Source organism: Daldinia childiae, assembly GCF_008694065.1.
Source record: "Daldinia childiae strain JS-1345 chromosome Unknown Scaffold2, whole genome shotgun sequence".
Lineage (NCBI taxonomy): Eukaryota > Fungi > Ascomycota > Sordariomycetes > Xylariales > Hypoxylaceae > Daldinia > Daldinia childiae.
The window spans coordinates 6,531,501-6,546,669 of NW_022984643.1; the positions used below are offsets into that span (position 1 = coordinate 6,531,501).

General features: G+C 23.9%; 1 protein-coding gene across 1 annotated transcript; it reads left to right on the forward strand.

The window, feature by feature from the left end:
* Positions 1-12,397: 12,397 nt before the first annotated feature.
* GL218_02598 (uncharacterized protein) lies at positions 12,398-13,135 on the forward strand (the record flags this gene model as incomplete). The annotated part of the gene is made up of 3 exons (XM_033579126.1): positions 12,398-12,587; positions 12,641-12,966; positions 13,025-13,135. 3 exons carry the CDS (start codon positions 12,398-12,400, stop codon positions 13,133-13,135), a joined length of 627 nt encoding a protein of 208 aa, XP_033439053.1.
* Between the last annotated feature and the right edge of the window lie 2,034 nt (positions 13,136-15,169).

Sequence of the window (15,169 nt, forward strand, 5' to 3'; positions counted from 1 at the left end):
TTTAAATTTTATTAAATTAAATTATATAAAATTAGTTTTTATTAAAAAAATTTTTATTTAATTTAATAAAATTTTAAACCTTATTTTATTATTTTTATATATTTTTAAAATTTTAATAACTTTTTATTTTAAAAATTTAAAATTTGCCATTTTAATATATTTATAATTATTAACTTTTTTATACGCTTATATTTTTATTAAAATTTTTTTAATATTATTATATAAATTAATTTCTAATAATTACTAATTTTTTTTAATAATTATTAAATATTCCAATATTTTATATAAATTATAATTTCTTTAAGATTTATAATTTAAAATAATTTTTATTTAATAATCTTTAATAATTTTTACTTTTTAAATAATAATTTTATTATATACTTCAAATTTATCTTAAATATATTTACAGCCACAATTTTCCTAATTTACAATTTTAAATTTTTATTAAAATATAAAAATAACCTTATAAATCTTATCTTTTATATATACTTCATATACCAATTTCTATTATTACTTAATTATTTTAAATAGTTATTTATAATCCTAATTTTTTTCCAAAATTCTTTTCGCTAAATTTTTTAATTTAGTAGCGTTAACCATTTCAATTTATAATAATTATAAAAAAAGTTAAAATAATAAATAAAAAAAAAATAAAAATTATTATATAAAGATATTTTCGTAAAGAAAAATTTAAAAAAAAATAAATATAGCATAAAAAATTAAAAAAAAAAATAGTAATTATTTAATAAAAATAATTTCGTAAAAAAATTTGAAATAATAAATAAAATTGCAATAATAAATTTAAAAAAAAATAAAAATTATTAAATAAAAATAATTTATTAAATTTATAATAATAAATTTAAAAAAAAATAGTAATTATTTAATAAAAATAATCTTGCAAAAAAATTTAAAATAATAAATAAAATTATAATAATAAACTTAAAAAAAAATAAAAATTATTAAATAAAAATAATTTTATAAAAAAATTAAAATAATTTTAATAAAATAAAATTATTAAATATTTATTAATTTAATACATTGCATTTAATTAGTATTTATATTTGTAAATTTATTTTAGGTATTATTTATATTAATTTTTAATCTTACAATATTATTATACTATTTAATTTAATTTCTTTATTTTTTTTTATAAATATTTTTACTTTTATTTAAAAAATTTTTTTATCGAATTTTTTTATTAATTTAATTATATTTTACATAAGCAATTTTTGTGGATATTATTAATTATCTTTAAAGTTGTAACCTTTTTATTTTACCAAATATTTTAAAACTAATTTTAATTTTACTTTATTTACTTTTTGTTTTATAAAAATTTATATTTTAAATAATAATAGATTATCTATATTATTATTAATAAAAATTTGGTTAAATTTCAATTTTCTTTTTTTAAAAAAATTTACTTTTTTAAAAATTAATATTAAATAAGTTATTAATATTATTTAATATATTTTTTAATATTATAAAAAATTTAATTTATAAATTAAATTACCTATTTTTTTTATTATTATAAAAGGTTTAATTTTTTATTAAAACTATTTTTTTTCCGGTTTTTTAAGTAAATAATATTTTTTATATAAGTGTAAAAATATTTTTTTACTTATTTTAAATATTTTTAAATTTTTTTTTTAATTGTATTATATTTTTACGTTTATTATTACATAATCTATAACCATTTTTATTTTTTATTAATATAACATTTACTAAATTTTAAAATTTAATAATTTTTTAAATATTTTTAATATAAATAATAAAAAGTAAATTTTAAATTTAAAAACTATTTTATTTAAAAACTATCTTAATATTAACAATTTTAAATTATTTAAATTATATTAAAAAATTAAAATTATTTTTATTTATAGTATATTTAATTTTATTATTATATAAAATTTTATTACTATTTTTATATTTTAATTATATTATTTATTTAATTTATTTATTTATAGGTAATAATTTATTAAAATTATTAGCATTATTTTATAATTTTTTTATAATATTTACTATATATTAAATATAAATTTTAGATTTTTATCCAATATAATTTTTATTAGTAAATTTTAATTTATTAATAATAAAAAAATATATAAAATTTTTACCTATTATAATATAATATATTTTATATAATTTAAAATTAATAAATATTTTTTAAAAAATTTATATATTATAGTTAATATTATATTAATTTTTTAAAAATTTATTTTTTACTAAATTATATTTTAAATAAATATTTTTAATAAGGTTATTATAAAATCTATTACTATAATATAAAATAGTATTATTAATTTATTAATTAGTTTAAATTTTTTTAATATTTTTTATTTATTAATTTATATTATTTGGTATTAAAGGTAATATATTAAATATTTTGTTAATTTTGCTAAAAATTATCTTATATTAAAATTATTTAAATTATATGCCATTTTTTTAAAGTTAAAATAATATTTTTTATTATATATTATTTCAAATAATTATTAAATTATATTTTTTAAAATATATAAATATTTTTAATTATTTTTATTTAAAATATATAATAATTTATTTTTATCCAATTAATAATAAAAATTTTTTATAAAAATATTTTTTTTAATTTTTTTCTTTAGTTTAATAATAATTTTTACCAAAATTTAATCTTACTTATACCTTTTTTAAATATAATTTTTAAATTCATTATTTAAAATTACTATTATTTTGGTTATATAACCAAAATTATTTACTATATTATTTAATTTACTTTTATACTATTAATTTTTTTCTTTTTTATCGTATAAATTATACGTTATAAAAAATCTAAATAAAGCGTTAAAAATTAGGTTTATTTAACCAAATATATATCAAATGTTTAAATAAAACTATAAAAAATATGTAAACGCTACCATTAAATAGGGGTTTAATTTAACTAAATTTATTAAATATAATGTAAATTAAACGATTATTCCTTTTATTACTTTATAATCTATTAATACCATTATTTTGTATAAATATGATTAGATTTTTATACGTAAATTTTAACACGTTTAAATAAATCCAGTCATTTCTAATTTTATAGCTTAATATTATTTCTTTACTTTTATTAAAACTTTATTAAAAAATTGGATTGATTTAATTAAATTTACAGTTAATTTAGTTTCGTTTTAATTTTGGTTACTATAAAAAATTATAACACTAAATCTTTTTTATTTAAATATGTTTAATTTTAAAAAAGTAACTTTATATAAGTTCCAATAAATTAAATATATTGTTGTTGTTAAATCTTTCTATATAATTTTAAAACTTTAAATTTCTTTTAATATTAAAATAAACTTTATAAATTCTATCCATTTTTTTCGTCTTACAATTATTTTAAACATATTTTTTATAACTTATTTTTAAACAATTAAATTTATTTTATATTTCTATAATAATTCCAATTTTTATTAATACCATAATATAAACTTTTTTAAAAACCCGATAAAACCTATATACATTTCTAAATTAAATAATATTATAAATATTTTAATCTTTTTTAATGCAATTATATAATTATTAAAAAACAATATTTTAAATTTATTTACAATAAAACTAAATAATTATATTATAAGATAACTAATAAAAGATTTTTTTAATTTAATAGCTAGGTTAAACTTTTAAAATAATTTAAATATTAATTCCAAATACTATAAATATTTTTTTATTATTTTAAAAAAAATTACAACGTTATTAATATACGTTATAACAAAATATTTATACAATTTAAATTTTTAATCTATATATCGTTATATATATCCTAAACTATTTCAAAATTTTATTAAGGCAATATTAAATACTTTTAAACCTTTAAACAATATAATTACCATATAATTTTTATAACTTAACCATACGGATAATTAATAAAAAAATTTTAATCCGTTAATTATTATAATATAAAAATATCCTTTTATCTTACCAATTATATCTTTTTATATAAACAATAAATATACGTTTAAAATAATTAATTTATTAAAAAATTGTAAATTAATAATAACCCAATTTTTTCGTACACCATTAACCATATAATATATTATAAAAATTAAGTAATTAAAAAAAGAAGATTATTTTATATATTTTATCTTACTATCCTTATACATATTATTAAAGATATTATTAACTATCTTTTATTTTTTAATATTAAATTTATATATTTTAATAGAAAACTATATTTAATTTTATTAGTTTTTTATTAGTAAAATTTTTATTTTTTTTTTATTTAATATATTAATAAATTTAATTTAATTTTAAATTTTATATTTATTGGTTAATTATTATATTTATTTAGAAAATTTAATATAAAAATTTTGTAAATATATATACACGTTTTTTTTTATTTTAATATAAGGTATATTTTTTAATTATTATACTTTTAAAAATAATATTATTTATATTTTATTTTTATTTTTTCGTATAGTTATTTATACGTTTTTAAATATCTTTTTATTTAATATAAATGTTTTCATTACTTTATTTATAAAATTAAATTTAAAAAATATTTAAAACTTTTTATTTATTTTACTATTTAAAGTTGCGGCTATTTATGCAAATAACGCCTTTTTTTAAGTAGCAGTTAAATACCTTTTATCGTAATAATTTTCTATATAATTTAATTTTTACTTCTGTTTAATATAAATAAATTTATTTATAAAATTTAAAAAAAAAACCGTTTTAAATTTTATAGGTAAAATTACAGCTTTTATAAATCCGTTTATTTTAATTATAAATATATAATTTTTAGTAAATTTTTTTACGTTAATTTTAAAAAAATTTATATATTATATAAGTATTTATATTATAGTTTTAAATAATATTATTATTATAAATAATATTAAAGTTTACCGTTAAATTAATTTCTTTTTTTTAATAATATTTATTAAAATAATTATTTTATTATAAAAATTAAATATTATAATTTAACTTTTATAATAAATATTTACTATATATTTATATAAAAAAAATGTTTTAAATAATAGGTTTAATTATAAATTATTATTGGTTAATAATATTTTAACTGTAAATATTTTTATTGCGTAATTATTTTTTAAAATATTATTAATTTTTATTTAAAAAATAATTTTTTATAATAAAATTATTTATTTCGTAATACTTTTTATAATAATAAATATAATTTGTATAATTTTAATATTTAAAATATATTCTTTTAACCAAAAATAATTTACAAATATATTTAAATAATCGATATTTATATAAATTGTAATGGGTTTAATATTATCTTTTAATATAGTTATTATTTATAAATAAGTATATAATATGGGTTTTTATTTTAGTATTACGTTAAATTATAACTATATTATAATAACATTAAATATATTATTTATTATAAAAACTTTTTTATAATAAATCCATATTTAATAATTTTTAAAAAAATTTAACACTTTTAATTTCAAAATTTTTTTGCACGTTTTTATTAAACTATATATAAAAAAAACTATCTTTTTTATAAATTTATTATAATAAATTTAATAAACTAATTTTTTAACAATTTTATTAAGAATATTTTTAATTACGTTTTTATTTAATGGTATTACTACTTATTTATATATTAACTATTTACGTATAATTAGATATATAAAATAAATATTAATTTTATTAATTTTTACGTTTTTTTTTTTGTGTTAGTTATTTTTATATATATTTTTTTAAAATTTTTTTTAACCTTTTTTTTTACTATAATATAACCTTAAACAATTATTTTACGTTTATACTTTTTTTTCTAAAAATTATTTACGTTTATATATATTTTATTTTAAATATTTATATAACTATTTATAAAATATTTAAGCTAAAGTTATTACCAATAATTTCGGTAAAATAAACGCCATTTTTAACAAATTTAACTTTAATAACTTCTTTAACTATAACCGTGTTTTTATTCTAATAAATTATTATATTTTCGAAATTATTATAATTATTTTTTATAATTATTTTAATTAAAATTACTTTAACTAAAATTATTTTGATTAAAATTACTTTAATTAAAACCTTATTTTTATTTAAATTAGGTATTACGTTTAAAAAAACGGTCTAAATAACGTAATTATTAATTTTAATTTACATTTTTTTTTTAACCAATATAAATAATATTAATTAATATTTAAAAAGTTTTAATAAAAGGTATTATTAGTAAAATTAATGTTATAAAAATAAAAGGTAAAATTAAAATATTAAATATAATAAATTTGGCATAAAAATCTTTTAAAATAATATAATTATAATATATTTTCTATTTTTTTTTTAAATATTAAAAATAATTGTTTAACGTTATATTTATTATAGGTTTTTACAATAATATTTTTAATTTTAAATAAATAAAATTATATAATTAAAATATTTATTATAAATAAATAATAAATTTATAAATTTTGGCGTATTAAAATAACTTTATTATTTAGGTTATTATAAAAATATTTTTAATTACGCACGTTTTATTATATATTATAATTTATATAACAGTTTATATATTAATTAAATTAATTTTAAACTTTTTTACAATAAAATTAAGAATATAATTTAAATTTATCTTTATTAAAGCTTTTATTTTATTTATTAAGCGCGTAATTTATTATAATTATATATTTTTTTATAAAAATTATAAAAAATTATTTTATAATATAATTTTTTTTGCTAAATTTTAAGCAATTATTTTTATAAAATTTATAAATAAATAAATATTACATTAATAAATATTATTTATAATAATAATATAGTTTTTTTTATTATATAATTTAATAATATTAAAATAAAAATAATTAATATAATAAAATTTTTATTTATTTAATTTGGTATAAATATAAAATAATTAATTAATAATAGTTTTAATAACGTTATTAATATTATAAAATAATTTTTAAATAAATTTTTTTTCCAAAATAGCTTGTATTACTATAATAATAATTTTTATTTATTATTGAATATTATTATTTATTATATTAATTAAGTTTACATAATTACTTAATAAGTTTATATAATATAAGTTTATAAAATTATATAATAGTAAAAAGGTTTTAATAAATTAAATTAATTAATTTGGTATAAAATTAATAAGAGATAATTGTTTAAAATTTGGTAAAAATTTTTATAGTAAAGGTGTTAATTTTTTTTATTTCTATTTATTTTTAAAAAATTTTAATAAAAAATTAAAAAATAATTTTAATATTATTTTTAATCGATTTTTAGGTAAATAAAAATAGTTAATTTATTGGAATAATTAAACGTTTTATTTGGTTAACGTAAGTTTTATGTAATAATAAACTATTTATTTTAGTTTTGGGGTTTATGGTTTTAAAATAACCGTATATTATCCTATTGATATTTTGGGCGTTTATTAATTTAAAATAATTGGTTTTTTTTATTATTTTATTTATTTTTTTTATTTAATAAAGATATAATTATTTACTTAAGTTATATATATTTTTATTTTAAAGATATTTATAATTTATTTATTTAGGTAAGGTTTAAACTTTTAATTTTGAATCTTTTATATTAGTTTAAAAAATGGCGGGGGAGTTTAATATTTGTTTTTGGTTTTTAAAGGTAATAAAGTTATAAATATTATAATTTATATTTTTTTAAAAGTTATTTTATATATTTAAAAGAAATTATTATTTTTATAGAAAAATATAATTATTTAATAATAATTTACTATTTTATCTTTTAATATTTATTTTAAATTTAATTAAAAAAAAAGGTAGGTTTAATTTAGGAATAAAGTTTAAAAATAAAAAAAACGGGAAAATAAAAAAACGTTATGGTATTTATAATATATCCTTTTATCGAAATAGGTTAAATAAATATATACAATTTAAAAAAAAAAAGGAATAAAATTATTAAAATAATAGGCTATTTTTTAATAAAATTATAATTAATTAATTTTTTTAAAATAAATATATTAGTAAATTAAAAGTTTATTAATTTATTTATAATTAAGTTTAAAACTAATTACATAAGTTAATAATTAGTTATGGCAAGTTGCGCTTGCCAATAAAAATAATATATAAAAATATTTATTAATTAAAGTAAAAAATTACGTAATTTATTATTAAGTTTTTATAAAATTAAAATGAAAATTTAATATATTATTTAATATTTAATATTTTATATAAAAATAAAAATACTTTTACGAAATAAATTATAAAAATTTCATTTATTTTTTATTAAATTTATAAATTTTTAATTTATATGAAAATAATTTTTATAAAATTTTATATATTATATTTATAAAGTTATTTAAAAATATTATTATTATATTATAAATATATTAAAAAATAAAAAGATTATTTTTAGCCGCATCGAGATCAATTTTAGTTGTAGTCACGTGCAACCTTGTTTGTAATTTTTTCTATTTTTTCCTTTAAATAATGGTATATTTTGTAAAATATTTGGATGAGATTTCATAGAGTTATTAATAATAATATATAAAAAGTGGTATAAAATTACCCTATACTGGTCAAGTGAACGGGCCATTTTCATTATGGCGTTGTGGCTTTGGTGGCTTAGATCACGTGGAAAAGCGGATGGGTTGGCACTTTATCAAATTTTACCTGGCACTTTAACGTTACTGCTATGCGTAGGTACAGCATGATGTTTACGAAGACTTGTATAAAATACCTTGTGAATGATTCCATTCTATGCTCATTAGATGCATTTATAATAATCCTAGGATTATATCAAGCTGAAAGCTATTGCTTACAAAAGTCGAAAGTCGGGCGTTCAGTCAGATGGATGGTGAAACCTCCTGACGTGGCCCTTAGCCTACGTATACTGATATGTATGGTCTGTCAAACATAACGGGAACAGACATATCGTGAGCTATCGCTTAGCTCTATTGTGTTACATAAACATATTGTGTAACTAATTGGTGGTTTATCTACCCAGTCAACCTGTCAAACCCACTTCAGCTTTCATCTTGCATGTCCCGTGCATACAAGCGCCGCCGCTTCGGGTTGACCTAGCTATCTTACCTAGTAATAGTTCCTAGAACTTCAGCCCCATCTAGTTCCACTGGTTCTTACCACGAGGCGAACCACCTAATTAGTGGTGTAATACAATCGTGGGGCGATATTGGCCATGGGATGCCATGCAGCAGGATGCTGGGGTGGTGCGACTACAATCGTTTTGAGGCTTATACTCTATTTACTCCACTCTAGGCAAAACTTATGTTAACCAGTACTTAGAATATCTAATGCGTCTTAAGAATAACTCCCCCCAGGAAGAAATACCCTATCGGTGATTATATAAACGTGCGGGAAAAGGAGGTACAGCAAACAAGTAGAGTGTCAAAGTTAACAAGAACCTAAGTTCTCCTTGAAGCAAGTCAGATTCAGTGAAACATAAATATGTACACCAAGTAGTTAGTAAGAAATCAGCTTTACTATTGCGCGTAAACTATCGACTAGATAAACTATCTATCATGACCTGGGACAGAAACAAGGGTATAACGCCTATTCATCTTGCGATGCTATATTCTAATTCCTACTACGACGGCACAGTAAAACATGTGCGCGAAAATACGAGCACAATATAACAGATCCAGGTCACCGCGTACGAGAAGACGACCAACATAACAAGAAGCGGCGAAGCAGATTCGTCGTCCTTAACTTACCACTCTTCCTCGACTTCCCCTTTAGTTCCCGCATGACTTGCTTCTCCGACTTCCACATCAACGCCAGCCACGAGGGGTATTTGAACAGCTTCGGCCAGAAACGAGGCTCGACGATAACATGCATGTGAAGATGGTGGATGGAGACGATGTCAGGCCAGTAAATATCTCTGAAGAGAGCACGGCGACCGCGATGGAATCCCATGTGTACGTTGGCGGATGGGACGGTAGGACAGTTTTGTTCGAGGAGATGTTCTCCGAGTTCCACCATGGAGTCGACTAGAACACAACTTAGTTAAAAATACCTTCTACGATATATACACAGGTAATTACTGACTTAGCGACGCATCCTCAAATTCTAGCTTCTCGATGTCGCGCCAGCTATGCAACTTGGGCATTATCAGCCAGTGGTAGCGGCCTGCTTTTCGTATGTTGTTTATCGCAATAAGATTGTCATCCTAGGTAAGTAGCAGCATTAGTATAATGTACTTGTATCATTTACAATTTGATGTTTGTCGAGCTGTACCTCATAGACGATGTTCTCCTCAAATCTACTTCTGTCACAAAAGATGCAGTATGTTTGCACTTTTTCCTTCCACTCCAGATGGGTTAGATAATAAATGAAAGACCATATCCTCTTCATCTTGGCGATTAGACGTAAGATGTGATGCCTGAATAAAATTTGAAGAGAGAGAGAGAGAGAGAGACGTAGTCTTCTTGGTAAAAGTATTAAATCGGAGAGTTGTTAGGATTCTAGATGTCTCATCTAGAACAGAGGATATGTTTAGTATGCATAGATTTAAAACTTCGTAGATAGTTTAGAGTTCCTTACGGAACAACAAAGTTGTTTTCATGTTGTTTGGTTCCGCCTCGTGACAAGACAAGAATGAGGTCTGACAAGAGTCCGGGTAATTCCCGGCTATCGTCCTGTTGGCCATTTTATAGCCAGTTACTAAATCATGTAAGACTATGGTAGGGGTTGCCTCAAGGCATAAGAAGGCTAAAGCTAATACAAGTAGAAATTTCATCTTTCATGCTTTACTATTTGATGCCGTTATGTGGGCTTACATGGTTTGTTGAGGGTCTTTGTTGTTAGGCATTGCTGAAGCCACCTTGCTCCGCCTTATGGGTGCAATCATGTTGGCTACTAGTTGGGGCTGTGGGGATGTATATATTTCCAATCATCTCGAAAACAGACTGTCTCTCATCTCCCTTGGAACAATCTAATTAGTATGGATAGTAGTCCAATTAAACCCATCGCGTTCTTTCGTTAGTGCTCTTTATTTGAGGCAGGGCAATCCCAAGTGGATAAATACAATATGGTAGACTTCAATGGTCAGGGGAGCCCCTCGAGTTGTGCAATGTTTTATAGCTGGCAAGTCTGTCTTGTCATTTCCGTACCTTCCATACACATCATTACTTTATGATATAAGCATCACTACGGACTCTAAAGAAGCACTCAGCTCTTAGTCCTAGTTAGGGTGTGCTCACGAGGCCATTTTCTGACCTGTATGCGTTTGATAACTTGGCTGTTATATTGGAATCTAACTCATAGCCCATTAAGTATAAAGTTATCTGATGTTATTGTAGAGATCGAGGAAAGCCTGATACCGTGGGAATATAACTCTAGGCACACATCATATATGTGACAATACTTCAGTCGTCCCTAGAACCTCAATCAGGTAAGTTAATAAGGGTACGGCGTAAAATATGGTTAATAATATTTCACTATGTTGCCGAAGGTTCGCTCAAAACTTTTAATTATTAAGTCCGTCGGGGGAGTTTCGGTTGGTATGTAGTATTACTCCGGGATGATATGATACCGTGTCGGGAGGATGACGTACATCAAACTAAATGTGCTAACCCGTAGGTGGTATATTGAAATAAACTATTCCGGGTCATGTCTCTTGGAATAGCGGACACTGCATCGGATGCTGCGGAGACAGTGATATCGTAGCTCATGGGAATATTTAGCGCTTAGGTACGGTATGATTTCTATCCCGAAGCCTCCTATTGTAACACTTTCGCGTTCCGATGCGGGGTTTTAGAACGGAGCTCTTTATCTCCACATATCCAACATCGGGGACTTAGATGATGAGGAGTACACGAAGTAGGACGACTAATGTCAAATAAGAGTCATCTGAATTACTGATGTAAGCCGTAAGAATATAATTAGCCGCAAAAAGATCTGAAGGGTAAACGTAATGATATTTTAAGTACATACCCAACAAGATTGTAATTGACTAATCAGGACGTTATCCCGATCCATTTGTTGGTCCGGAATCCGGATGGTGTAATTGATGCAGATGCGCGGTAACCTCTGCGGGCAAGAAAATAACTGAACATTTACATCATCCGGGAACTAATACGTACCTAACCTACCTTATAGTCCCTTCGGCAATAACATCAATGTGATCGGTGATTGGGATCTCATCGGTGATAAACTAATGAATTAATTTATAGCATTTATTGAAAAAAAAAAATATAGAAAAATCATAATTAAAGGTTTATACAGGTAGTAAGTATTTCGTAACAACTATTTAAATATTATAATTTACAGAATTTTAATATAGGCTTGTGATATATTGCTTTTAAATTTCTGGTTGTATTTATCATATGAAAAACGTGCCAGCTGTTTCCGCTCCGGCCGCTCGCGCATATATTAAGGTCTCCCCGCTCTCTCTTGTCCCCGTTCAACAAAGTGATCATCTATTAAGTCTTCACTCTATTCTCAAGCTCTTATTTTATTTCATCATGGCTATCATCGAGCTTATCTTCCCCAAGGTGAAGAATGACCCCGAATCCATCAAGGGTGCACAAGGGACGATCCCCATCGCTTTCAAGGCTCTAAAAGAAGGAGGTGTCCTACGAGGAGCGGCAGGTGTTGTAATCTCGGAAAACGGGAAAGATACGACCGGGGAATTTAGAGAATTTATTGCTCTCGGTACGCGGGTTGGTTGGTACACATCTTGTTGTTGAGTCTCTAACAACTGGTAGAATGGCCCGAATTCTCCTACTTCTCCAAGTTCGTTGAATCTCCTGGCTACGCAGAGTATAAAGCCGCGGCACAGCCCTTTTCATCCGGACCTCCGGACTTGAATGTCTTTGAGACCAACCCCGGCGCGCATCTGTTTGACGGCCGGCCTATCCTGGATATATTGCTCATCAGCCCTAAGAATGCGTCCGATGAAGAAGCAGGGGCTATCTTGAAGAAAGTACAGTCGACATTGGAGAAAATCAGCGACACTGAGGGTGTATATGGAAGCTCCCTGAACCTTCCCCAGAAGAAGATCACCGTTGTGAGAGCAATTGCAGACAAGGCGGTTAGTATTCAAAGTCTTTTTTAAATGCTCAAGTTACTGATATTAATACGCTTACAAGGAACTTGATGCCGCGAAGAACACCTCAGCGCGCCAAGAGATCTTGAAGGAGATTGGCGGCTTGGCTGAAGTGACCCAATTGGTTACTGATGTCAAAGTGATGCCCTTCTAGAAAGGTTAAGGAGACTAACAACATTAGAAGTAGCTGAATTAGGTACCTCTACAATTATTTATTAATAGTAGTGATTGTAGAAAATAAAAATTAAACCAATCTTGCCATTTCTACCATGTGAGCCCGAAACGGATGCCCAAGTCCTTGGATCCTGAGGCAGCGAGTTTAGGGCTTCTACTGCTGTTTTGTTGAAATAACGTCGCAAGACTTTTAAATAACACCTTACTCATTTAGATCATGAATAAAGTAGTATTTTACTTGGACCGCCAGCTATTTGGTCCTCAAGTTGATATCTCCGAAGAGTCACTTCTCCTTCTTGGTTCGGGTATCTGTAAGCGCGTTTTCGATGCACCGGACTCCAACGCAAAATTCAAGGTATATTTAGTCAGTTGACTTATGAGGCGTCTTTAAAATATAGTTCGTCAATAGCTTTAGTATATAAACGTAGTAACTGGCGTATCGTAGCTAAGAGCTCCCCTTCTAAATTGTATATCCTCGAACCACAAAGTAAGTACTCCCACCAAAAATTCCCAGGGTGCAGAAAATAGCCCACGCTCTAAACAACTTAGATTCATACATTCGATCCGAGATATCTGATCCAACTCTGATCCCATTCGCTATGCTAATAGGTAAGAATCCAATTTGAACCTCTACGGCCTCTCGTTCGCACTCATCACGTTCTTGTGGTTGGAAGAGGGGATGAAGAGATGATGCGGCTGAGTCGTTACGAATAATAGGTTCACTATATTCTAAGAGTTCATGATTGTACGAATTTCTGGCCCCTCCCTCATTTCCGGTACGTTGTGTTTCTATAAAAAAAGGTCAGCATATATCTTGAGGTAGCTTGTCTTCTCGTTTCAATAAGTACTAACCCTCGAATAACTCCCAAGCTGACATCATTGGGAGAATCAAAAGCAATAGTGGAAGTATCTGGCCAAACCCCCATTTATTCTCACTGCCATTTATGACTTCGGAGGAGACTGCGTCCTGTTTGATAGATATAACTTCAATGTCCATGCTAAGGTCACTGTGTAAGCTCTCCAGATGTCGATAAAATGTGACCTTATGATTTCTTGGAAGGTAAAGATTGGAATGAATATAACCCAAAATATTGGCCGGACTATGGCGGTTATTGTAGTATACACGAGCCTATGATAGGAAAGGGTAACGAATGCCTTTAGGGATTTGACTTCTTTATATAACCGATCTGTCAAATTGATACTTTGCGCAAATTGGAATGTTTTCTTGTCGATCCAATATAACATCTCAAAGCAGGATAATATAAAACTTGAAATGTGTGGAAACCTCCGGAAGAGAATAGGATATAAATATCTCATACTATCTATATAGGCCCAAATAGTTAAAATTAAGTTGAAGCTGAGTAGGACGTCCAAAGTCGTGTCGTGGTGGGAATCAATCAAATCATCCCATATACATTGAGTAGATGCTCCATATAGGTTTAGAAAGTTGACGTTGAACACCACGAAAATGCTTGGAATAATCATACCAAACAGGATCGTCATCAGAATCGTTCTCCACAGCTTCATTCGAGGATCTCTATTGGTGTATCCATCAAGAGCATATAGAGTAGGTTGGTAGACGTTGAACGCAATGCCACCTAAAGAAGCGACTATGTCGAAATGGTACTGCGTAATAATACAATGTTGAATGTAGCCTGTTGCCATTATTGCCAGGCCTGTGACTAGTTGCTGGTCACTGGCCGCTAACACAACTGGTTGTATGGATTGGAGAGTCCACGGCTTCTTTACACGCCTTGTAAGCTGTCTAGTGTAACTCCTCAATAGATCATCTAGCCGCACGGCATAACCTGAATAGGGGCTAAAAACGTCCGCGTGTCGGGATGCATATTCGACACTCGTGATTAATAGACTAGACCATGCGGAAATCAAAAAGGCCGCAATTACCTAGGGCATAGTAAGAATTAGAAACAAAGTATATTGGAGATCACCTCCGTACTCCAATTCCGGCCTATGCGATGGTTAACCTAACGAGACTTACAATAATAGAGTATGG